Source organism: Canis lupus, chromosome 7 (assembly GCF_048164855.1).
Source record: "Canis lupus baileyi chromosome 7, mCanLup2.hap1, whole genome shotgun sequence".
Taxonomy (NCBI): Eukaryota; Metazoa; Chordata; class Mammalia; order Carnivora; family Canidae; genus Canis; species Canis lupus.
In genome coordinates this window covers 48,727,378-48,750,905 of record NC_132844.1, presented here as the reverse complement: position 1 = coordinate 48,750,905, position 23,528 = coordinate 48,727,378, and the positions used below count along the sequence as shown (strand labels likewise).

The following is a 23,528-nucleotide window of genomic DNA, read 5'->3' as shown; positions in this document are numbered from 1 at the left end:
CACTTAATTTTAATAGAAAAAAATGTATCAATATAAAAGCATTTACAAAAAGTAGCCCCATGCTTATTCCTGAGTTTTGTCTCAGGTATCTACATAAGCAAATACAAATAATTCATTCTTTAATTATCAAGTAGACTAAAATCCACTAAATTCTTAAGTGGTGCTTACTTTTCTTTGATGGTAGTCTCCATTTCCTTGAACTTCTTTGACAAATTATTTGTTTTTTCAAAAACCAGAGCCTTATCACCTGGCAAGCCATGGCTGGATATCTCCTTCAGAAGGCTGTGTAAAACTTCAAGATCTTTCTTGTGTTCTAAGAATTCAGAAGTTGATTCCTACAAAGCATTTAGATATTTAATCAATCTAAGAGGTTGTTAGATCTTCAGATGGCATTCTATCAAGAGGTATGTATGGGACCAGAATGGCTTTACTTAGAATTTCACAGAAGAATGATCCTGCCTATGGCAGGTACTCTAAATAAACATGCAGTTAGGCTGTCTGAAAGAGAACACAGTAAATTAATTTAAAAATGCATTCTTTATAGTCTAACTCTTTGTGGGTGTAGCAGATGATACTTATCTTTAATATGTGGAAAGTGCACAAGGGAGAAATGGTTTCATTCCTAATCAGTGAGCTAAAGCTTTAAGAAGATGTATTTGGGATTTCTGAAGGAGATAAGCATAGATCTTTACTAATCCATCAGCAATTAAAATAATGATTGCTAATTGTAACTCTAATACATGTCAAAGCTGGTCTGAAGTGTTCATATACTTGACCAACCTCGTGAATATTAAGGAATACATACCTGCATATATTGAGACAATTCAGTAACATCTTTTCCTGGCACATCTGTCTCAGTGAGAGCCTGAGTTTTTGTTTCTAAAAATGTTTGGAGCTTTTCTGAGAGGTTCTCAAAGAGTTCTACTTTGGTTTTGAGCTCCTCCATTTTGGCAAGTTTTTCTTTGTGTTTACGACTTGCTTCTGAAAACCGAACAGACAAGTCCTTCATCTTGGCTTGCAGTGAGGATGCAGTGGATGGATCTGTTGTTTCCATAAATTTCTTCACTTTTTCATTCATGGCATTTATACTGCTCTGACGACCTGTAATATCCTGTTCCAACATCTGAAATGAACCAAAAATTGCGTATGTTTTATAATGATGTTTACAAAGAATGTCACAGAGTGTTAAAAAATGACCATCCATAACAACATAATCTTGAACAACCTGTGACTAAGGGAAGTTAACTGCTGGGGCTGACTGACAAGTCTGATTTGTCCCTTGAGGAATACCATCTCAAATCTCTTCAAGACACAGTGAAGAACAGCTGGCAAGTTGCCAGAGCAAGGCAGGAGGCGGCTGCTACTCAGGAACCCCTGGGATCTAATGGAGCCTAGGGATTATCCATGGTCCTAATTTTTAAAAGGCTAGACAACGACAAGATTGATCTGATTAACCTCATGTGCAGCTGGCTGAAGCTATGATAAACAAGATAGGACTTCTGTATGTGTAAGCCCTCTATAATGAATTACATTCATGAAAAAGTATACAAAGCTCTATCTACACTTCTTCAGGGAAAAACTGTTTTACACACATGTCTTGGTGCAAGCACTACTTTCAACAGTTACACTCAAGAAACCTCTCTTTATCAAGCTTATCGTAAATTTACCCATTCTTGGAATTTTTTAACGTTTTTGCCCCCAACTAAAAGTGTCTTTTTTTTTTTTTCCCTTTTAAATGTCACTTACAATGTTTTTACTGATCACATCCTGAAGAGCAGCAGAGTTTAAGGGCACTTGACCTTGCTCTTTCAGAGAACTTTCCACACTTCCCATCCAGTCCAGCATTTCATCCAGGCCATCCTGCACACTCAGCGAGCGGGTCAAGGTTATCTGAAGTTTTTCATTTCGTTCATTAACAGACTTGGACAGATCGTCATATCTCCCAACAATGTCATCTAGTCCAAAAAGATCAGGAAATGTTAACCACCAAGCTCTCTTTGCCCTATTCCTTTTCAAAAATTAACGAAGGCGAGTCATAAAATTTCCACACCAAAAATGGAAAAAGAAGTAAGTTTAACTGATAAATTCAAAATGCATAATCAGAGCACCATCTTAAACCTTAACAAAAGAAGAAAAAGATCACAGTGGAATATAAAATATTGAAATTTTTGTTGAAGATTTTATTTATTTTTACACAGAGAGAGCACATGCCTACACAAGCAGGGGTAGCAGCATTCAGAGTGTGAGGGAGAAGCAGGCTCCCTATTGAGCAGGAGCTCGACATGGGGCTTGATTCCAGGACCCTAGGATCATGACCTGAGCCGAAGGCAGATGCTTTACCAACTAGGCCACCCAAGCACCCCAAAATTGAAATATTAAAAAAAAATAGTTGATATACATGCCATCTGCCTTTGAAAATAGATTTTTGGATGCATAAACATCTGAATTACCCTAGAGAAATGTAATTGGTCTAAACAGCCAATCCTTAGAGTAAATGCTGGATTTACTGACATTTCAAAATAGCCAACTTGATAACTCCATGGAAAAAAAGAAAAAGGTGACAGTCATACACAACTATTCTCAAGGATAACACACAAGCATAAAAAGATTTATCAAGAATTAACTTTTACATATAAAAATTATCTCTCCCTTATATGCAACATGCCTTCTCTCTCCCCTCCTCCCTCTCTCTCACACACACATATACTTAAGCCTTCATCATCCTTCACATTCTAAGCAAACCACTCAAATGCACAGAAACTGACAGATGCACACTTCATGAGAAAACATAAATATAATGTGAAAATAGATAATGAAAGTTCACTTAAAATTAGGAAGGTTGAGATTATACTTCTAAAATAAAAATAGATTTTATTTGAAAAGTTTAATAGCAGACCAAAGGGAAAATAAATAAGGTTAACAGAATAATCTATCTCAGAAGAGATTAATCTTTCTTTAAATTCTGAAGATTTAAGATGCTAAAAAAAAAACACAAACCCCAGATTGTTCTAGCCTAGTTTTCAGTCAACTCTACAGTTCTGTATTTACATCCTACATTCTGTACTGCAGACCTACAAGAAGTTCAAAGAACAATGATTTTTAATGGATTAATCTCTCTCTTTCTCTCTCTCTGGAATAATCACCAATTTATCACTTACTGTCCAATAATTTGAAAAGTATTTTAATTATTTCTGAATGGTTAGTTGGATCTACTGTATGTTCAGTTAGCAGAAAACTCTGACCGCAAATCCCCTCTCTTCAAGTGAAACATTTTACATGCTAAACAGATTGCTCATGTTACCCTGCTGATGCAGAGTTGCCCGTTTGAGAAGCAGCTCACGTGCTAATTTGGCCCCTGGAACACAATCTCTATATATTTTTTTGGAACACAATTATATAAGCAATATTTCTCTCTGATTGTTCTAATGTATCATGAGAAAACAGTTTGACAAATTTTCACTACATGAAGAGGTTTAGATAATTTTATGAGACAGTCATGTTCCTGTCACAGAACAGAATGAAGCCCTGAGAGTACAGACTGTGGGGGGGAGGGAGGGGGAGGTGTGCAGACAGGCAGGGGAATGCATTGAGTATGCACCAAGATGCTATCAGCAGACAAAACAAGCACCAAGGTCAAATATAAGCCCTTCTTGGAAAGTCACAGGAAAAGACACTCTCAATTGCAGGTAGCGATTGATTAGCTGGTGGCTACTTCTCAAACAGGTGACTCTGTGCAGGATAACATGAGCAATGTGTTTAGCCTTAATAAGTGATTTCTCAAGCAAAGACAGCTACTGTAATAAAATTAACACATTTTGAGTGTTACTAGTTTTGTATTTCTTAGTGATAAAATATTGTCATTGAAGTGAATTCTTGCTTTTGCTAAGTAAATATTATTTTAGAAGAAAAAGATACAGAATGAAATCTACTCTAAGACTGTTATTTTTATTTTAAGTGGTTTGTTTTCTTAGAGGTCAGATCTTAGAGAAATTCTTCTACATCTTAAATATATTTTCATATATTCCTGGAAACTTATGCCAGATAGAAGTTTTAAAGTCTTAAAATAATGTATAACACATGAATTTTTAAGCTAATAAAAACAAAACTTTGTACACTTAACAATAGGAAAAATGTCAATTGCCTCCACAAATAACAGAAACACACATAATACAGTCTTTTTTTCTCCTCCAAATCTCTATGTTTCAGTACTAATAGCAGTGGTTGCCAATGTGGGATGTCAAGATGGTACATTGGGATATAGGAACAAAATATTAGAACTTCTACTCTTATTTTTATCTCACACTTCAAAATTTTATGTTTTTTTATTTTATAATATACATAATATGATAAAATAGTAAAATGTATATACAACTTAAAAATATACATGCACACATGAAGGTATATGCTGAAAATTATTTGACAGGGGTACATGACCAAAAAAGTTTAGACATCTAAGAATGAAAAAAAGTTTTCCTTTTGGAAAAGTGATTTTAGAAAAGCAAAGTTTCATCCTTCTCTTCATCTAAAATTTCTGCTCAGTTTTTAACTCACACTTTCTTTGGCGTGAAACATAGGTCTAATCATCTTACAAAACATTACGTTTTTTATTTCACACATAGAAATATATAATAACCTCAAACCATACGTTAAATACTATGAAAAGCAGTAAAGTCAAGGGGCAAAAAATACAGTAAGACAGCAAACCTTTATTGATACCCCACTGTGCATTTAAAATAAACTAAATACAATGAGTGGATACAAAGAATAACATGCAATAAAGCTCTTTTCTCAAGAGATGACTCTAATGCAAGAGGGCACAGAAGCACCACTGTAATTGGATACAAGTTTCTAGTATCACCAGAGAAAATTGGGGTAATCAGAGCCCTGTGAGACCACTCAAAGGCATCTAGAAAATGGAGAGATGGAAACACTGTTTTTAAAGCACATCTCTTAACACCATACTCCTGCTTTCGACAAAGACCCCTCAGTGAATCTCTGTTGGCCATAGGTTTAGAGTCTAGCTCTGCCCTTGTCATCAGCCAAAAGAATCTTAAGTTCTACTTTCCGTGGTAAACATTACATAAAGAGTTTTTGTTACATTTTCTAAAGATAAAAGTAAACTTTAAATATACTCTTTCCAAAGTACACAACCCCTGCTCCCAATATAAGTGCCTCCTCCCAGGTTGGGAAGCAGCACCCTTTCACAGTGAAAGGACATAAGCAACATAATATATACCAGTGAACTTGTTCTCCGAGCTAGAATAATTTCAGTCAGAACAGGGTAAACCTTGAGAAAGCAAACAAGGAAATAAACACTTACCCAGTGTTTTCTGAATATCATTCTTCGCTGGAAGTAGAGATCCCCTGGCATCTAAAAGCACTTCAGCCGTTTTTTTCAGTTTCTCTACAGCAACCTGCTGATTTGATATCTGTCCTTGCAGAGCCTGAAGGATTGAATGCTTCAATTAAACTCAGGACAAAATGACACATTTCCAATATTTAAAAAACTATTTACCGAATGATAATATTGGACATAATAATCTTTTCATAACTATAAATTTATACTAGAATCCTTACAATAAGACCAGTCATAAAGTAGTGTTAGCAAAGGCATCTGCCAGTCAGGATAATACAAATTTGGTCTTGAAATCAACTGTCAAGCATATATTCATGATACTTGACCTGATTCTTGATCTTGCAACCCTCTACTAGCCTGAGATCTCCCTTCATCCCTACTTCAAGGTCTCTGATGATGATTACAATACCCTCAACTAACCACCAGAAAACAAAAACCAAAATCAACCTAACACCAAAAAAACCCTTTGGGACTATTTGTGACTACAAGTAAGGAAATGATTAAGGGTTTCCATTTCAATACAAAGTCATATTTATTTCTGTTTATTCAACAAAAGTTACTTAACATCTAACAAATTAAAAAAAAAAAAACAACTTGCTGTGTCTGTAGTAATACAAAACCAAACAGACACAAAGCTCACCCACAGGGATCTTATGATCTACATCAGGAACTGATATGTGCTACTGGAAGCTGAGAGGAGGGCTAACTGGACAGGGAAATGATGGTGGTCCTGGGCTGGGTCCTGAAGAATGTGTGGACAAAGGCAGGTAGAAGTGGGGAAGGAGAACACTTCCCTGCAGAGTGAACAAAGATGCAGACAAAAGCATTACAGGAGAAGGGAGGGTCCCAATCAGTTGGAGAATGTGTATGGGTTAATCAACAGCAAGAGGACTGTCCAGCAAAAGAGTTTACATTCTATCTTGAAGAGTTGTTCAAGGATTCTGAGTATAGGTTGACATACTCAAAAGCTGTCCTAAGAAAAGGCTTTAAAAAAAAAAAAAGAGAGAGAAGGCTAAACTTGTAGCACTGTATGGGATAAATGACTTGGCTAAGAAATAAGCAGAGATACCAGTTAGGGGCAATATCAGCAGTAACAAAGGAGAGAGGCCCTTCTGGGCTGGGAAGGCCAAATTGGTTACAGAGTTGGGGAGGGTCTCTTGATAAGTCAACTAAAGTTGTGCCATGAGATATGGTAGCCACTAACTACATGGAGCTTTTATAATTAAAAATTAATTGAAATCAAATAAAATGAAAAATTCAATTCCTAAGTTGTACTAGCCATATTTCAATTCCTAAGTTGCCAAGGGTGACTAGTGGTTGCCATACTGGAAAAATTATAGAGCACTTCCATTGTTACAGAATGTTTTGTGGGATATCACTGCTTTAAAGGGCAGGAACAAGGGAAACGAAGAGGCAAAAGAAGTATCCAATGTTTTTGAGCCTAGGTAATTAATGGAATTCGTAAGCAAAAGTGAAAGCAAGTTTAGGAGCAAAGGAGAGTCTGTTTGGGAATTTATGACCTGAAAGAACACTTAGGACTGTCCTATAGAAAAAAAAACAAAACAGTAAAGTTGGAAATGGAGGTGACTCTGAACACAGGCTGGGACTAGACATAAAGCTCTGGTAGCTAAGACCCATGGTGAGACCTCTAAGGAAGCAAGCACAGAAACACCAGAGGAGGAGGCCATGAGAAATCACAAAGAGTACTTATACTTAAGTGATGAGAAGGGAAAGAAGAACAGATGTAGCTTTTTTTTTTTTTCCACAATGGGTTTGCCGCCAGAACAAAGGTGTCGTGAAAACCACCGCTAAACCTAAACCAAAATGGGAAAGGAAAAGACTCACATCAACATCGTCATCATTGGACACGTAGATTCGGGCAAGTCTACCACGACTGGCCATCTGACCTACAAATGTGGTGGGATCGACAAAAGAACTATCGAAAAATTTGAGAAGGAGGCTGCTGAGATGGAAAAAGGCTCCTTCAAGTATGCTTGGGTCTTGAATAAACAGAAAGCTGAACGTGAACGTGGTATCACCACTGATCTCCCTGTGGAAATTCAAGACCAGCACGTATTATATGACCATCACTGATGCCCCAGGACACAGAGATGTTATCAAAAACATGATTACAGGCACATCTCAGGCTGACTGTGCTGTCCTGAGTGTTGCTGCTGGGGTTGGTGAATTTGAAGCAGGGTCTCCAAGAATGGGCAGACCCGTGAGCGTGCCCTTCTGGCTTACACACTGGGTGTAAAACAACTAATTGTTGGTGTTAACAAAATGGATTCCACTGAACCACCCTACAGCCAGACGAGATACGAGGAAATCGTTAGGAAGTCAGCGCCTACATTAAGAAAATTGGCTACAACCCCGAACACAGTAGCATTTGTGTCAATTTCTGGCTGGAATGGTGACAACATGCTGGAGCCAAGTGCTAACATGCCTTGGTTCAAGGGATGGAAAGTCACCTGTAAAGTTGGGAATGCCAGCGGGACCACACTGCTTGAAGCCCTGGATTGCATTCTGCCACCAACTCGTCCAACTGATAAGCCCTTGTGTCTGCCTCTCTAGGAAGTCTACAAAATTGGTGGTATTGGTACTGTCCCAGTGGGCCGAGGGGAGACTGGTGTTCTTAAGCCTGGCATGGGGGTCACCTTTGCTCCAGTCAATGTTACAACTGAAGTAAAGTCTGTTGAAATGCACCATGAAGCTTTGAGTGAGGCTCTTCCTGGGGACAATGTGGGCTTCAATGTCAAGAACGTATCTCAAAGATGTTCATCGTGGCAATGTGGCTGGTGACAGCAAAAATGACCCACCAATGGAAGCAGCTGGCTTCACGGCTCAGGTGATTATCCTGAACCATCCAGGCCAAATCAGTGCTGGATATGCCTCTGTGCTGGATTGTCACACAGCTCACATTGCTTGCAAGTTTGCTGAGCTGAAGGAAAAGATAGATTGTTGTTCTGGAAAAAAGCTGGAGGATGGTCCCAAGTTCTTGAAATCTGGGGATGCTGCCATTGTTGATATGGTTCCTGGCAAACCCATGTGTGTTGAGAGCTTCTCTGACTATCCTCCTCTGGGCCGTTTTGCTGTTCGTGACATGAGACAGAAGGTTGCTATGGGCATCATCAAAGCAGTGGACAAGAAGACAGCTGGAGCTGGCAAAGTCACCAAGTCTGCCCAAAAAGCTCAGAAGGCTAAATGAGTATTATCCGCAATACCTGCCACCCCAGTCTTAGTCAGTGGTGGAAGAACGGTCCCAGAATTGTTTGTGTCAATTGGCCATTTAAGTTTAATAGTAAAAGACTGGTTAATGATAACAATGCATCATAAAACCTTCAGAAAGAAAGGAGAATGTTTTGTGGACCATTTGGGTTTTTTTGTGCGTGTGTGGCAGTTTTAAGTTATTAGTTTTTAAAATCAGTACTTTTTAACGGAAACAACTTGACCAAAAATCTGTCACAGAATTTTGAGACCCATTAAAACAAAAGTTTAATGAGAAAAAAAAAAAGAACAGATGTAATTAGGGAGATGGAAATGCGCCCGGAATAATTCTCTCCCCAAAGGTTATAGGAAGAGAGAAAATGGTAAAGGTTAACAACATAATTTGCTTCAGAAAGGATCCTGTAATCCTAAATTTGCCGAACAGAAGCCCCCATTTCTCTAAGTACATGCAGCTAAACAGTTAAAATGAATCGAGAAGAGGTAGACCCAAGAACCACAGACAAGTCTTCCAGAAGTCTGGCCCTGCATCTCTAACACCTCTGACATATCTTTGTCCAAATGGGCTGACTGTCCACACAGGCCCCATGCTTGGCTTTTACTTCCCTGAAGCTACTTGAGCTCCTCTTCCAGTCTCACATTTGGATTTCAAATTCAAATTCCCATATGTCCAACTATAGATGAACTCATCCCTGGCCATGGGCCCAGGTTTCCAACTGCCTCTTGATCATTTCCATCTGGGTATAAACCATCACCTCAAATTCAAAACACTGAATCTGAACTCATTATGTCATTCCTTACACCTGCACTCCTCCTGTTGTTGTATCTCATGACCCAAGTAGTAACTCTGAGGTTCCTTCTAAACCATTCCTCAACCCTCCTTTCCCCATGCAAATCCACCATCGGGCCCTGACAATTTTACTCGCTTGTTGTGTTCTTAAAAGCAGACTTCTGCCCTGTATACTGGATTACTGCACTCAACTGAAAAAAGCACCCTGAGCTCCCCGCCTCCCCTAATATAGTCCCCAAATGTGTTCTATCTAAACCTGACTATATGATTGCTCCCCTCTTTAAAGTCTTTCAGTAGCTTCCTATTGCCTTTATAAAAACAACAGACTTGAGCATAAAGGTCTGATGACATCTATTCCTAGTTGCATCTTCTATCTTATCTTCTACCTAGTTCCAGAAATGTCCAAAAACACAGCTGTTTCTTAGCTATTTGCTCATATCTCCATATACTAACCTTCTCACATAGCCTATTCCCCATCATCTTGAGCCTGGCTTTTGTTCATCCTTTATTTTTTTAAAGATTTTATTTATTCATGAAAGACACACAGAGAGGCAGAGACATAGGCAGAGGGAGGAGCAGATTCTCTGCGGGGAGCCCAATGTGGGACTGGATCCCAGGACCCCGGGATCATGACCTGAGCTCAAGACAGACACTGAACCACTGAGCCACCCAGGAGTCCCTCTTGTTCACCCTTTAACAGTCGGCTGGGAAAACTTTCTCCTCACCCCTACTTTGTAAGTACTCCTTGCAGGGGCTCCCATCAATACCCTGTGAATATTACTGGATTTGTCTCTTAAAACTAACCTCTTTGAGAACAAAGATTTCATTCTATTTAGCTTTCTTTTATCACCACCCAGCAGAGTGCTTGGCACATAGTAGGCCCCAAGAAAAGTTTCTAGAAGTAGTATATGAATGAAAAGTAAATAAATTAAAATATCAGGTAGAAGTTCCAAAAAGATCATCTTCTGTTTCAGCTTTCATTTCAGACTAAAACAAATGCTTACAGCCAATGGAAAAAATTTCTTCAACTAATTTTCATATTCAAGTAATTTAAATGACATAAGGACAGCACATATATGTCAAAAGGCCCACCAACCTATGGCCAACAATGGATTTGTGATCTGTATACCAGACCCTAAAATTGTCCCAAGAGGCCAAAGCATCTGTATCAGAGAAGATCTGTCTAGGAAATTCTTTCACAGGTTTACTTACAGAAAGTACAAAAAATTCCTCAAGATAGAAACTTTACGTAGAACCAGACAGAAGTCCAAGCCACAGAAACAGTTTGCTTGTATTGCATACTTATTTAAGAGATGGAATAAGGTTATGAATACCTCCAAAAAATTTTTTTAAAATGTGAGTTCTCCAAGGGGAGAGGCATGGTTTTAACATCTTTGTGTCTTCACAAAACCTAAGAATGGGGCTAGCACAGAAACGTCTACCTAATAAATATACGTAAAAGTTAGCATGGTTCTACAAAAATATCCCATACCGAAGATGGCCCTACCTAGCATCCTAAAACTTAGAAATGGATTACAAAAGAAGCATTTTTTCTTCATCTCTTTTTTTCAAAACAGCCCATACTTTTTTTCTCCATAATTAGGTTAAAGAAAGTCAATAGCTTTTAGTTCCTAGTATGTATCAGGTTATAATTTAACTAGAACAGTGCTTTTATAATACTTTAGAATAAAACTACAAAATAAAATACTCAAAGGGATACCGTATATAGCTTTTAATGGGTTTTTATGAAATCAAAACATAACAAGGCATTTATAACAGGGAATACTGAATGATTATGACCTTGGTCTCCTTGCCTAGACCAGAAAAGTGTGAAATTTATAAAAGGCACCATGGAAGACTCCTGACTTAACAATATTCCTGAGCTTAGTGAAAGCCCAGAAGGTCGACACTGTCAGTCAACATGATCTAGCTCCATGCCTAGTGCCAAACCCAGGCGTCTAAACTGGTCCTCAAGTCCTGTATTTCAGTGCCTCACATAGTACTAAAATTTCTTTTGTCCACTGATTTTCCTGGAAGCAGAGCTTGAGGAGTGCCTTTAAAGTTCAGTGGTTAACAGAGTGTTGACAACACAGCTACCAGTCCTTTGAATAATAATGCTAACAACAATGTGCTACTGGACAGAAATGTTTCAAATGAACTGACTTAGGTACCCCCCAAGTTACATTTATTATCCAAAAGAATATGCTAGTAATGGAAATGTAGAGAAAAGTGATTTTTCTGTGGTAGTCTTATGTGTTTATATTGCTGTTAAAGAAAAATAATTTTTAAATGTTAATAAAAATGAAAGGAATGGAAACTACCTAATCCTCCTAAAAACATATCCTTGCCACATGCTGAGATCATCTGTGAGGAAAATAAGAACATATGCCAAGAGCAACTTTAATTGCACATTTAATTTTTAAAATTATGCTGTGGCTTAATTAGAATTTATGCTCCTTTGAGACACAGCTCTCCTATAACATTTCTTTGGTTCCCTTACGACTAGAAGAGTCTTCTTCTGCAGTTTTCCTTTGTTTTAAAACTAATCAAGGTATCCATTTAACTTAAAAACCACAGCATTCTTTTGGGTTCTTCTTTTTCTTTTAGCTCTAGTTACATAAAAATTACTTTCATATAGGATGTAATCAGTTTTCTGATAGAGACCTCACTTAAAATGTGTTTTTATACACTCTCCTAGACTAAAAATACCTAACTTCTTAACCAAATGTTATGTTGGCAATCTTAATAATTATTTTAAGCTTTTGGCAATCTTTACCAAAATAATGGCCTTCATGTTGCGGCCTCCTGTCCTCTGCCCCTACCATATATTGTCCTTGGACATGTAATCAAGTGGGACCTGAAAACTTAATTAAGACAGATTTGTTCTTGTGCTTGTGGGAAAGAGTAAACACAAACAAAAAAGGCCCAGGACTGATAACGCACATCAGTAACTAGCAGATGCAACTGAATTCTGGAAGGCAGTTGTTTAACTGGCAATACTGTGTGGACTTTCTAGCTATAGCAGTAATGACTGCTACCTACCTGCTCAAAGGAGAGACAGAACTGATCTATGAGATGAAACTTTCAAACCCAAAATTATTGGTCATATGGAATAGGAGTAAAGGACTTCAAAAATTATCTTCCCTTACATTAAGATTTTAAAATATGCTTTAAATTTAAGATGGCTCTGCCATCGTGGGTGTACTGAGACTTTTGCAGTTATTCAAGTCTGACATCAAGCCTGCGCTTCTTAAGGAGCAGGTAAACTTTCTGAGAACTGCGCTAGGCAATAAGTCTCTAAGAGTCATCATGGGAACACTCATTAGGAACATCAGTCCTAGTCCTAAGACCCAAAATAGGAGAGTGACATCCCTTCTTTCTTTCCATCTGTTCATTCTTGAACACTTATTGAGTACCTACTTTGGGCCACATACTCTCGTAGGTGCTGCAGAGATAGTACCGAACAAAATAGAGAAAAACACCTGCGTTCATGGAATTTACTTCTAATGGAGGAGAAAGACAATGAACAAAAATAAATAAGTATAAAGATAAATAAGTGGCCAGGGCAATATTAGTTTTTCTTTAAGGGAGGAGGGAGCGGTGGGATGCAAGCCATAATTACAATGCCAGACCAGTTAAACAGCAATGGAAATAACAATCTCATTAGAAAGAGAAATGAATAGACCATGAATCAGAGTCCCAACTCCCTCCAGAAAGAGAAGTCCATTCCCATCCTTTGTTCCCCTTTACAAGGTGAAATGATCACCAAAGCAGAGGGAAGTGGATAGCTTTTAGTAAGACTACTGAAAGGTTGGATCTCTCACTTTTCTCTCTCTGTCTTCCCTTATCTGTTTCTTTCTCTTACCTTGGTCTCTTCTAATTGCCTTTGTAGATTTTTAGGGTCCACAGCGATGGGTTCAGATAAGTGTTTGCTTGCTGTCACCTCACAAGCCTGAAGCCCAGAAAGAAGGGCACATGAAGCATCTTCATAGTGTTGATATTTATCTACCAAGTCTTTAAGATTATTCCCAAGGACATTGCACTAAAAAAAAAATAAAATAAAAATAAAAAATCAGAAGAGAATAAGGGTGGGAGGCTAAAATCCCACCATATACGTGTTAAAAATCTTAGGACCTATGAGTTATGTAACTTGAAAAACACCAGAGTTCAACCAAAGTTAGTGAAAACTTTAGGACTAAGATATTTTCCTTCATGTGGAGAAGCATCTTCAAAAAGTAACCATAAAAATGAAGAGATAGTCCTAGATTTATACCAGTTCGAAATATGTTTACAAGGAAGAATTCAGATATCAATCACCAGAGGAGGCTAATCAACCAGGACACACTCCCACTGAGTTATACTCCATGTGTATAGCTATGTATTTGATGGAAAGGTTTTCAAAGCGCTTAATAAATCACTTATATGTCACGTAAGACTGAAGTTGAACAAGAAGGGAAAATAATCTAGATCAGAATGAAGCAAAGGCCAATAATCAATGATGCTCTTCAAACCATTTGTGTGACTTGGTTAGTCTGTTCAGCTTATACTGTAAAGAGGGAAATGTTTTCTTAGTCCTGCATTTTTTTAAACACAACTCTTTTGCACTTCCGCAAAAGGGAAGCTGAAACAGTCTGTTAGCCAGTATTACAATAATGCACTGATCAACTCTATCTGCAAAACAAACAAGTGTAATATTGGTGAAGGGAAAATTAATCTGATGTGAAAGTTTGGTCCCAAGCCTGAGAGGCTGCAAATGAGCTAGCCCTGCTTTCCGTCTAGAACCAAAACATAACCGCCGCCTGGTGGTCAGATCAGATACTGGCATTTTAGACTTAAGGCTGCTGGGCAATCACTCCCCCAAAAATTGAATTGATAACTTGAGGCTCCTAACCTTTCAACACATTTGCAGAAGTAAAGCAGATGAATAAGAAAGAGGGAATGAGGATGAAACCACCTTATGTCCTCTGCTTCAGTTCTTAGATTGCTCCCTTCTCATTCCAAAACAAAAGTTAAGAAGACAGAGTGAAAACTACAGTCACAGGCTGACTCCCTTTAAAAATAAAATTACCTTAGAGTAGAGAGACCTGAACCGATCACTGGCATGATCCAGTTTGCCCTGGACTTCTCTGTAGGTTGCAGAAGTATCGATATGATCCTGGGCCGCCTTGCTGCCGCCGCTCCTCCTGCTACAAGACTTAGCTGCTTCTAACACTCTGTTGCCGGAAATTGTGATGTACCTCAAGTCCCCTTTGTGAGAAATGACGTCTTCTGAGAAACTCTTCTGCCGCTTCAGTTTGGTCATCAGACCGCTGAGGTCGTCTGCGCCTGCTTCCAGGTTTTCCAGCTCTTGCTCCGACTGCTGCAGCCAGTGCTGGAACTCGCTGTAATCAGCATCAAACTTCTCTAATTCCTCCTGCAGAGAATGTGTTAGCTTCATCTTCTTCTCCGCTGTGGCCAGAGCGGTTTCGTAGTGCTCTTTCAGCTCCTTCATGTTCTTTTGCAGTTTCTCCTTCTCCTCGGGAGACAAGTAGTGGCCCTGTTTGTCAAGCAAGGTTTGTGCAGACTGAGTGGCCATGAGGACTGCTTGGTGCTGAGAGACGATCTTCTCATGTTGGGCCTGCATGGAAAACAGGTCAGCCGTCAGGTCGGAGCAGTGGCCAGCTTACATTTTTTTTCACATTTTATTGATCTTTATTCAAAATTACAAAAATAGATATAAATAAAAATAGCAGAATATAATTATTAAATATTCAGTGTACACGAGTGGTCCTCACCTCACCCAGTGAGGATTGGATAAACTCAGTTGAAAGGTCAGAAGGGATAACTGGCCATTTTTACATCTATGTAAAAATGAAACTGAAAATTTAGTGCTGGTCACAGGAGGCTCCTAACCTTTTAACATTCATAGGCATCATCACATGAGAGGCCCAAGAGGCCCTAGGAGTGACCTCTCCAGACCATTTTATGTGACATCAAAGTACACTCAGTTTAGGGAAATATCTAGACTTACAGTCAAACTCAGGAACACTAGCTGTTACACACAAGGCTGTCAGGAGGCCCCTGTCACCTGAACACCAACACAGTTAAATGAACCACAGGTGATGACTTGCTTCTCATTAAGCTTATCAAGGCACAAGGGATTTCCCTCACATTGGTGCATTTCAGGAGAGCAAGTTTTGATCACTCTAATTTTATTTTTATAGAGATTTTCTAATCTTCTTTAGAAAAAGATAGTCACAGAGGAAAAGTACTGATTTTGAGAAGTTTGAAAAAAAATGATGAATTTCTCTTCCAATCCTAAAATGAGTATCTACAGTATTGATCTCATTTTACTCCCTGCTTCTTCACAACTACCCTGAAGGGACTGCTGATGTCTTTAGCTAATTATCGAGCAAAGAAATACAATATTCTGATTAAGAAATGACACTGAGAAGACATTTAAATAGGAAAAAGAGAATCTGTTGATTTTAAGGCTATAACACCAGGATGATTATGAAGCAAGAATAACATACATTCAGAGAAGCCCAATGAAAGAGGAACATACATAATCAAAGAGAATACCGGAACTATTCAGCTTCACTGGGCCTTGGCCTCCTACATGGGGAAAATGGAGACAATTATCCCTATATATCATAGGTTTGCTGAAAGGAGTACATGAGATCACATATATGCAGAATACTTCCTGGCAAGTTTGGCACATGCCAGGGATTCAAATCCACTCTAAAGGCAGAGAGCAGACCTTCTAGCAGGTGCCAAAAGGTCACAGATGTGCTTCTTTGGTCTTCAGGACAGCTGGGTGGTGCTCAGGTAGCTGGAGTCCCTCCCTTTCTTTCCAGCCAGAGCACCTTCCATTCACCCCAATATCCATACAAATACGGCAGAAAGGGTAAGAATCTTCCTGGGTAATTTTCCACATTTCTCACAATGGTTTACAGGGAGCCAAATGACCTGATAACATTACCTTAGAGCTCTTTTACCATTTGGTCCACCTCCCACCTCCATTCCAGGAACTCCAGTCTGTTAAACCACTACCTCCACCCACACCTCATTAGGCACATTTGGGACTATTTTCCTCAGTCGTTCTTGTCTGGTAACAGAGCTTTCCTCAGGTATCTCTCCCACACATCCCCTCTAAGTCTTTGCACAAATCTCACCCTCTCAGTCCTATTCAAATGATCCTATTTAATGCTGTAAGTGGCTCCCAACCCCATACCTACCCCCTCTACTCAACTCATTTCTTTTAGCAAAAGATCGCCATCTTCTAATACTTCATATTGCATACAATTTAGTTATTTATTAATAACTATCATCCTGACTTCTCATCCTCACTATTCTCATACGTAAACACCATGACAGGGAATTTATTTCACTCACTGGGGAATCCCAAGCACCTAGAACAAGGTGGGCAACAAAGGCTAATAAGAATAACTATGCTATAAAGTAAATAGGACTGAGAAGCACTGCCGTAGGGCAACTATTCCCTGATCCCCATTAGTCAGCTGAGAACATACTCATTAATATTTGTATTCTATCTATAACAATGCTTGCCACAGCATGGGCACATGATAAATATTTTTGTCTGAAGAACTTTCTTTCCACAGACTGTGTCTTTGAGATTTGAACTATAATCACAGACTACTCTCTACAGTGGGTCTTCTACACAGAGTAGATTAGACAGACATATATAACACCTTATAAATCATCTGATCCAACCTCTTCCTTTTATAAATGAGGAAATATAGTCTGAAGAAAGAAACTGTGTGGCCTAGGACATGTGGCACAACTAGGAAGTGCTAGAAACAGAACCCCTGGCCAGTACCTTAGGCTATCTCTCCACTCTGCCAGGACATTAGAACTCTCTAAAGCACTTTCAGAGTCCTACATTCTTAGAAACAAAAAGATCAGAAGGCAAACATCATGAAATTGGCTAAAAACAAGGACTTTCCCGTAAGGCATCTTTATGTTAAATCTACCCACTGGTATTTGCACTCCTTGGGTCAAGTTACTAACCTTTCCTGACTTCTTTGTAACACACTCATCAGACATTCCTAAAGAAATTCATTAGATTTTTTCATTTTAAGTGATACTTATGGTAATGTTCAAGAATAGTCCCCTGAAAACTACAAATACAATAAATAGTTCCACTCCTCTTCTGGTTTAATTTATATTTCCTTTAAGCTAAAAACCTCAGAGCTAAAAATGCTCTCAGAGAGCATTCTATTCCAAAGACAAAGACATGGAGGAAAACACACAAAACTGCAAGAGCACATCAAGTCTGGTCATCTGACTACAAATGCCAAATGCTGGAATAAAGTGATCAATTTTGGGACACTTTGAAAAAGGTTTTCAAAAGTCGCCTCTGCTCCTGTACTAGATGTATACACTTGGGCCAGCTACTTCACTTTTGTATGTTACAGTTTCCTCACCTTTGAAACAAGAGTATAGTGTCAGAGGGAGCAGGGGTGGGAAACTCAGTGTGTTCAGTTGGGAGGAGGTGAGAAGAGTGCCTGGCCCACTGAATCTGCTCTGAGTATCAACTATCATTATTTCTATTACTTCCTTATAAATCTGCTTTGCTTAGAAGAATGCCATATCTAATGATTCGTTTCTGACTTGCTTAGAATTCTCACAGTAACTTCTATCTGACATAATGACAACCCTAGAAAATAGGACTTTATGCTAGGTGGTCGTTAAGGCTTTGAGACAGAACTCACGTGCCCCTCTCTTTACAGACCTGAGAGACAAAGTTTGACAGTATCGCTCTGTTTAAAACAACACACCTTAACTTTCTGGTACTGCTGGTTCAGATTATCCTCAGTGGGTCCAACTGGACCATCCACATCAGTTTCCAACAGGTTACCGTTAACATCGTCCTCCTCTCCCATCGCCGACATGCCGTCGCCCTCTGGAAAATGGGTCCCATTCTGTTCAATAGCCTGTCTCTGTTTCATCCCTGCCCTGTCAGAGTCTTTGTCTATGCTGGACAGCCAGTCCAAAAGGTTTTCTATCTTGGTTTTGCTCTCTTCCAGCTGCTTTGCAGCCGCGACCTGGATAAAGAAAGTTCATGGGAGGTACTGTGAATGCTGGATGAGGCACTGGTTTCAAGATATTTCAAAAGGAAATATTTAAGATGATTTAAAATTAGAGTGGGGATACTAAAAACTGACACACGCAGAAGACTGAACACAATTAAATTAAACCTCAGAGCCACAGGCAGGTTACTGGGATGTTTCCACTGTCCTCAAAAATACATTCTGAAATTTTAACTACAGTTGATGAGTCTTCATGCATTTCCCAAGTAGAAAGTCTGACAATCCCCCTTAAATTATTTTTTTTTAAGTTTTTAAATAAGTTCTTTAAAAGTATTTTTAAAAAGCTAAACAAAGCCAATTCTTCAAGCTTTCTGTGATATTTGGTCAATTATGTAAAAATATATACATATATATATAAAATTTGGTCAATTATATGACTATAAACACAAAAATCTAGTCTCTAGTCCTAAGCATCACTTATTGGCACCTGATAGCACTTAAAAATTCAAGGAGATGTTAGGCTAATCATCAACAAAGCAATGGTATACCACGTATTTGAATAAGGACCTTTTCTGTTTCTTCTTTGATTGCTGTTGTCACAACTTTATCCAGCTCCTTTTTTGACTGTTCTGCCTTTAGATTAAGCTGTTCACACTTTAACTTGGCTTCATTAAGTTTCTGCTCGATCAAAGCTTTATCTTCTCGAGACAGCTTTTCGCCATTCTCTTTTAAGAAGTTCTCTGTATTTTTCACTATTTCTGCCAAAGCCTGTGCACTTCCTTGCATATCTTTCTGTAATTCCTTATAACACAAAAGAAAAAAAAAACTTCTCATTAAATTATTACCTATTTAATTCCTCTAGAGTTGTAATTCTAAAAGAGGGAGTGAGGGATCCCTGGGTGGCGCAGCGGTTTGGCGCCTGCCTTTGGCCCAGGGCGCGATCCTGGAGACCCCGGATCGAATCCCACATCAGGCTCCCGGTGCATGGAGCCTGCTTCTCCCTCTGCCTGTGTCTCTGCCTCTCTCTCTCTCTCTCTCTATGTGACTATCATAAATAAATAAAATTAAAAAAAAAAAATTTAAAAGAGGGAGTGAGCAGAGAAGAATCTAGCATGTACAGGATAAAAAAGCATAGTCAGTTTGAGTTGATTTACTTAAATCACAATATTTAATGTGAAACCTCAAACATCATTAAAGAAAGGTGTGAGGTTTTCATGTTTCACAAAGGGATATGGTTTGTAAAACCCTGAATTTAAGGAGTGCCTGGGTAGTTCAGTTGGTTAAGTGGCTGACTCTGGTTTTACCTCCCGTCATGATCTTAGGGTCCTGGAATCAAGCCCCGCATCACAAGGAGTCTGCTAGAGGATTTCTTTCTCTCTCCCTCTGCCCCTCCTCCCACTCATGCACGCTCTCTCTCTCTCTCTCTAAAATAAATTTTAAAATCTTAAAAAAGGAAATAATGAATTTGATAATATATTCTATACAAATATGCACACACCATATATTTTTCGTTCTGTAAGCTTATCTGTAAGAACTTTTAAAGACATGGTACTATTATTTATTCATTTTTTAAACATCTATTTTTTAATACATAACTATTACTCAGGATAAAAATAAAGTAGTTCTCCCAGTGAAGTAAAATAACCTCTTCTAAACCCCAGAGCTCTCAATATGCAATATTTGCTTCTTTGCCCCAGCCATTAGGAAGCTCAAAATTAAGATCTCTCCTCAGCAGTTATAGCTTCTGTCTAGATTTCTCTATTTAATTTCTCTTCTCCTCCTCCTTTACTTTGCATTTTCATTCTCCATATTATACTGTGTTTGAACCTTCATATTATTTTCCCATATTTTTTTAAATCTTTTTTTTAAATTTTTATTTACTTATGATAGTCACACAGAGAGAGAGGCAGAGACACAGGCAGAGGGAGAAGCAGGCTCCATGCACCGGGAGCCCGACGTGGGATTCGATCCCGGGTCTCCAGGATTGCACCCTGGGCCAAAGGCAGGCGTCAAACCGCTGCGCCACTCAGGGATCCCTATTTTCCCATATTTTTAATTTAAGCCTCATCAAATTATCCTAAGAATTATTTGAGTGGAAACTGATACTACTTATTGAGCCACTACTATGTCACATTAATTGTGCTAGTCACTTAATTTACACGCAGTATTTCCTTAACTCTTACAATCAGTGAACTATGATTGATGAAGAAACTGAGGCTCGAAGAGATTCAGTTATATAGCTAACAATGTGGAGAATCTGAGAGGTGAACCAAGAGCCGTCTAGTTACAATGAGAATGTTCTTTCTCCAGACACCAAAATAAAGATATCTTTATCCATCATTATCGTTGGTTCATTCAATGAAAAGGGACAAATTGTAGAGAAAGAGGGCAGGAATAGGAGGTTAAGAAAAAGAAAGAACCCAAACGAATGGTTATTTCACCTGATGTGCAAGGGAGTGAGCTAGCCATAAATGGATGCAAGTTTTAACTCCTCACACAAAGCATTCCTGTTAGCAACCTCCTTTATATGGTCTTCCCTCAATGTCTTACCAAAACCAGTCAAGAAAATTACTGGCCTTGAAATTGGAAATGTAACTCTTAGTATATAAAGCTCACACCGGGGGCATCTAAGCATACTGTAGCTCAGAAAAGCTAAAACAATTTGGTAATAATAGTAATAAAACTTCATATCAACAGAGACCTGCTGATGCAAAACCAAATTTTACCTCCTGCTTGGACTGATACTTCTTCAATTCAACTGTGCCATCTCCAATCACAAAGGCTTCTTGGTGACCAATCAGGCGATTTTCAGTTTGGGTGAGGAGATCACATATCCCTTGGAGTTTCTCTTTGTATTCCTGCTGACGCTCTGCCACAATCTAAAGCAGGGCAAAATTAAAGCATCTTAAATGTGTGGTCCATAAACTCACTACTGTGATTACCCCTAATTAGAACACATTTTGCAAGTTTTTTCACATTTTACAAGTTCTAACTGCAAAATTAGAACATATCTTGCAAGCTTTCAGAGTATGCTGTAAACATGATAGCAGTGGGGTACATATTGAGCAAGGTGACACAGAAAGAGCATGTCCCATATACGAAGAAGGAGATCACGTTTGGATGAAACTGCTCAATAGAATACTGGCCATGCATATGTGTAAAGGATGGAACTTCTGACTGAGAGGAAGAAACATTCCATTTTCTTAAGCTCTTGAAACCTGCGACACACATAATTAATTCTGCAAAGGGATATCAAAACAGAAGTTAGTTGTGATTTGTCTGTTAACAAATTTGCTATGTGTATATAGGTTATCATGCTAGAGATAATGCCTAGGTGCTTCCAGAAATAATAAAAGGAGTGCTGCATGCAATATTTCTACTTTGTCACTATGCCTAATTCCATTCCCACCCCTTTGCTCATTGTTATTAGACGTAACACCCTAATATAATTCACTAAATTAAGAGATTAATCTACTAAATCACTACTAATGCTCGTATCTTTCATTTTCCCATTATTTATATACTAGCTATGCATCCTGTAGCCATTGATCATGTTTCCTAGGAGCCTAACACACTCCAGGTAAGTAAAGTACTATTTTACATTCATCCTTTTACCATTGTTCACAATACTACAGGGTAAGCACTGCTACTATTTCCAATTTAGCACTGAGAAAACCATGGTGGAGTGACGTGCCATGTATCACATGTGACTGAGTGTAGCCAGGAAGTAACCACAGGCAGTCCACACCCCATGTCCTGCACTCCTGTGCCATACTACCTCCCAGAGGAAAAATATACTTAACTTTCTCTACCCATATGTTTACCAAGTTATCGAAAGTTTTGAGTATATCTGGATTTTTTACTCCTTAGGAAAAAAATCAAGACTCCCATTTGAGAATGGTGGTTTCAGGGAGTCATAAAAATCAAAATAAACCAACTATACTATTCTTATGGAAAACAATACTGTCACATATTCCAGCATCTCTACGTTATACTCCGTCTACTGTCTTTCAGATCCCATATTACAAGTTTCACATGGAAGAACTAAAACCAAAGAATTCCCACTCCACAAAGAAAGGCAAACCTTCTGATCATCAAGATCCTGTTCTAGCTGTAACTGAGTCTCTAAGCATTCCACCCGGGCAGTTACTGATTCCTGTACATCAAGAAAACACTTCTGAGTTGTGTTTAGGAGCCTCAGTAGTTGTTTGCTTTGGTTGGGAGATAGGTCTTGTGCACATTCAGAAATGAAGAACTGCACATCAAGGGCGGTGGCCTCCAGCTGCACTTTGGTGTGTCCAAGGTCTTTTAGCACATTCTGTGAACAAAATAGTACAAGTTACAAAATGGGAGGTAAGCCATAATATAAAGTTTACATCAACAATATTTTAAAAATGTTGTTTCATGTATCAGGGACTCAAGGGTTTATTGACCTTTTTCATGATTCCTTTAGTTAAAAATCTCTTCATCACCCAACAGCAGATGGTAATGATGAAATTATTTAAATACTATGACAATATTACATGGAAAAACAATTCCTTTAAGAATTTTTTAAAATTTATTTTATTTATTTTTTAGAGAGAGAGAACCTTAAGCAGACTGCTACTGAGTGCAGAGCCCAATGCAGGGCTTGATTTCACAATCCTGAGATCGTGACCTGAGCTGAAATCAAGACTGGGAGGCTTAACTAACTGAGCCACCCAGGCACTCCTCCTTAAAGAGTATTTTAATCTTGCCGGCCATGTCACATATAAAATGTAACTTCAGGGGATCCCTGGGTGGCTCAGTGGTTTAGCGCTTGCCTTTGGCCCAGGGGGTGATCCTGGAGTTGCGTGATCCTGGAGTCCCGGGATCAAGTCCTGTGTCAGGCTCCCCACATGGAGCCTGCTTCTGCCTCTCTCCCTCTCCCTCTCTCTCTCTCTCTCTCATGAATAAATAAATAAAATATTTTATAAAAATAAATAAAAAATTAAATGTAACTTCAACAGAAGATAAAAACCCAATTCAATGAGCTAGAATTTGAATTTTCTGACTCACGGGGCCAGAAGCCTCAACATCCTTCATGAGGCATGCTATTCAAATTAAGAACTCTGATGTATTTTTAGGAATAATTTAACTGTTATGT

The 23,528-nt window shown here is 38.6% G+C and overlaps 1 protein-coding gene and 1 long non-coding RNA gene across 33 annotated transcripts in view; one reads left to right on the top strand and one right to left on the bottom strand.

Annotated features, from left to right (window-relative positions):
• The window catches only part of DST (dystonin), a 480,723-nt gene that overhangs the window by 104,896 nt on the left and 352,299 nt on the right, over nucleotides 1-23,528 (bottom strand). For 26 of the 32 annotated variants that reach the window (XM_072832497.1, XM_072832507.1, XM_072832502.1 and 23 more), the window contains 10 exons: nucleotides 22,488-22,721; nucleotides 21,130-21,282; nucleotides 18,971-19,204; nucleotides 18,152-18,418; nucleotides 14,440-14,988; nucleotides 13,237-13,413; nucleotides 5,321-5,444; nucleotides 1,747-1,955; nucleotides 806-1,123; nucleotides 169-335 (listed from right to left, as the gene is read on the bottom strand). In XM_072832497.1, the coding sequence (XP_072688598.1) occupies nucleotides 169-335; nucleotides 806-1,123; nucleotides 1,747-1,955; nucleotides 5,321-5,444; nucleotides 13,237-13,413; nucleotides 14,440-14,988; nucleotides 18,152-18,418; nucleotides 18,971-19,204; nucleotides 21,130-21,282; nucleotides 22,488-22,721 (2,432 nt within the window). The remainder of the gene's footprint in view (nucleotides 1-168; nucleotides 336-805; nucleotides 1,124-1,746; nucleotides 1,956-5,320; nucleotides 5,445-13,236; nucleotides 13,414-14,439; nucleotides 14,989-18,151; nucleotides 18,419-18,970; nucleotides 19,205-21,129; nucleotides 21,283-22,487; nucleotides 22,722-23,528) is intronic. The other 6 variants (XM_072832521.1, XM_072832522.1, XM_072832523.1 and 3 more) reach the window with 1 other exon arrangement.
• LOC140636828 (uncharacterized) lies at nucleotides 265-22,546 on the top strand. Its single transcript, XR_012034059.1, has 3 exons — nucleotides 265-404; nucleotides 21,931-21,983; nucleotides 22,418-22,546. It is a non-coding gene; the product is annotated as an uncharacterized lncRNA (long non-coding RNA).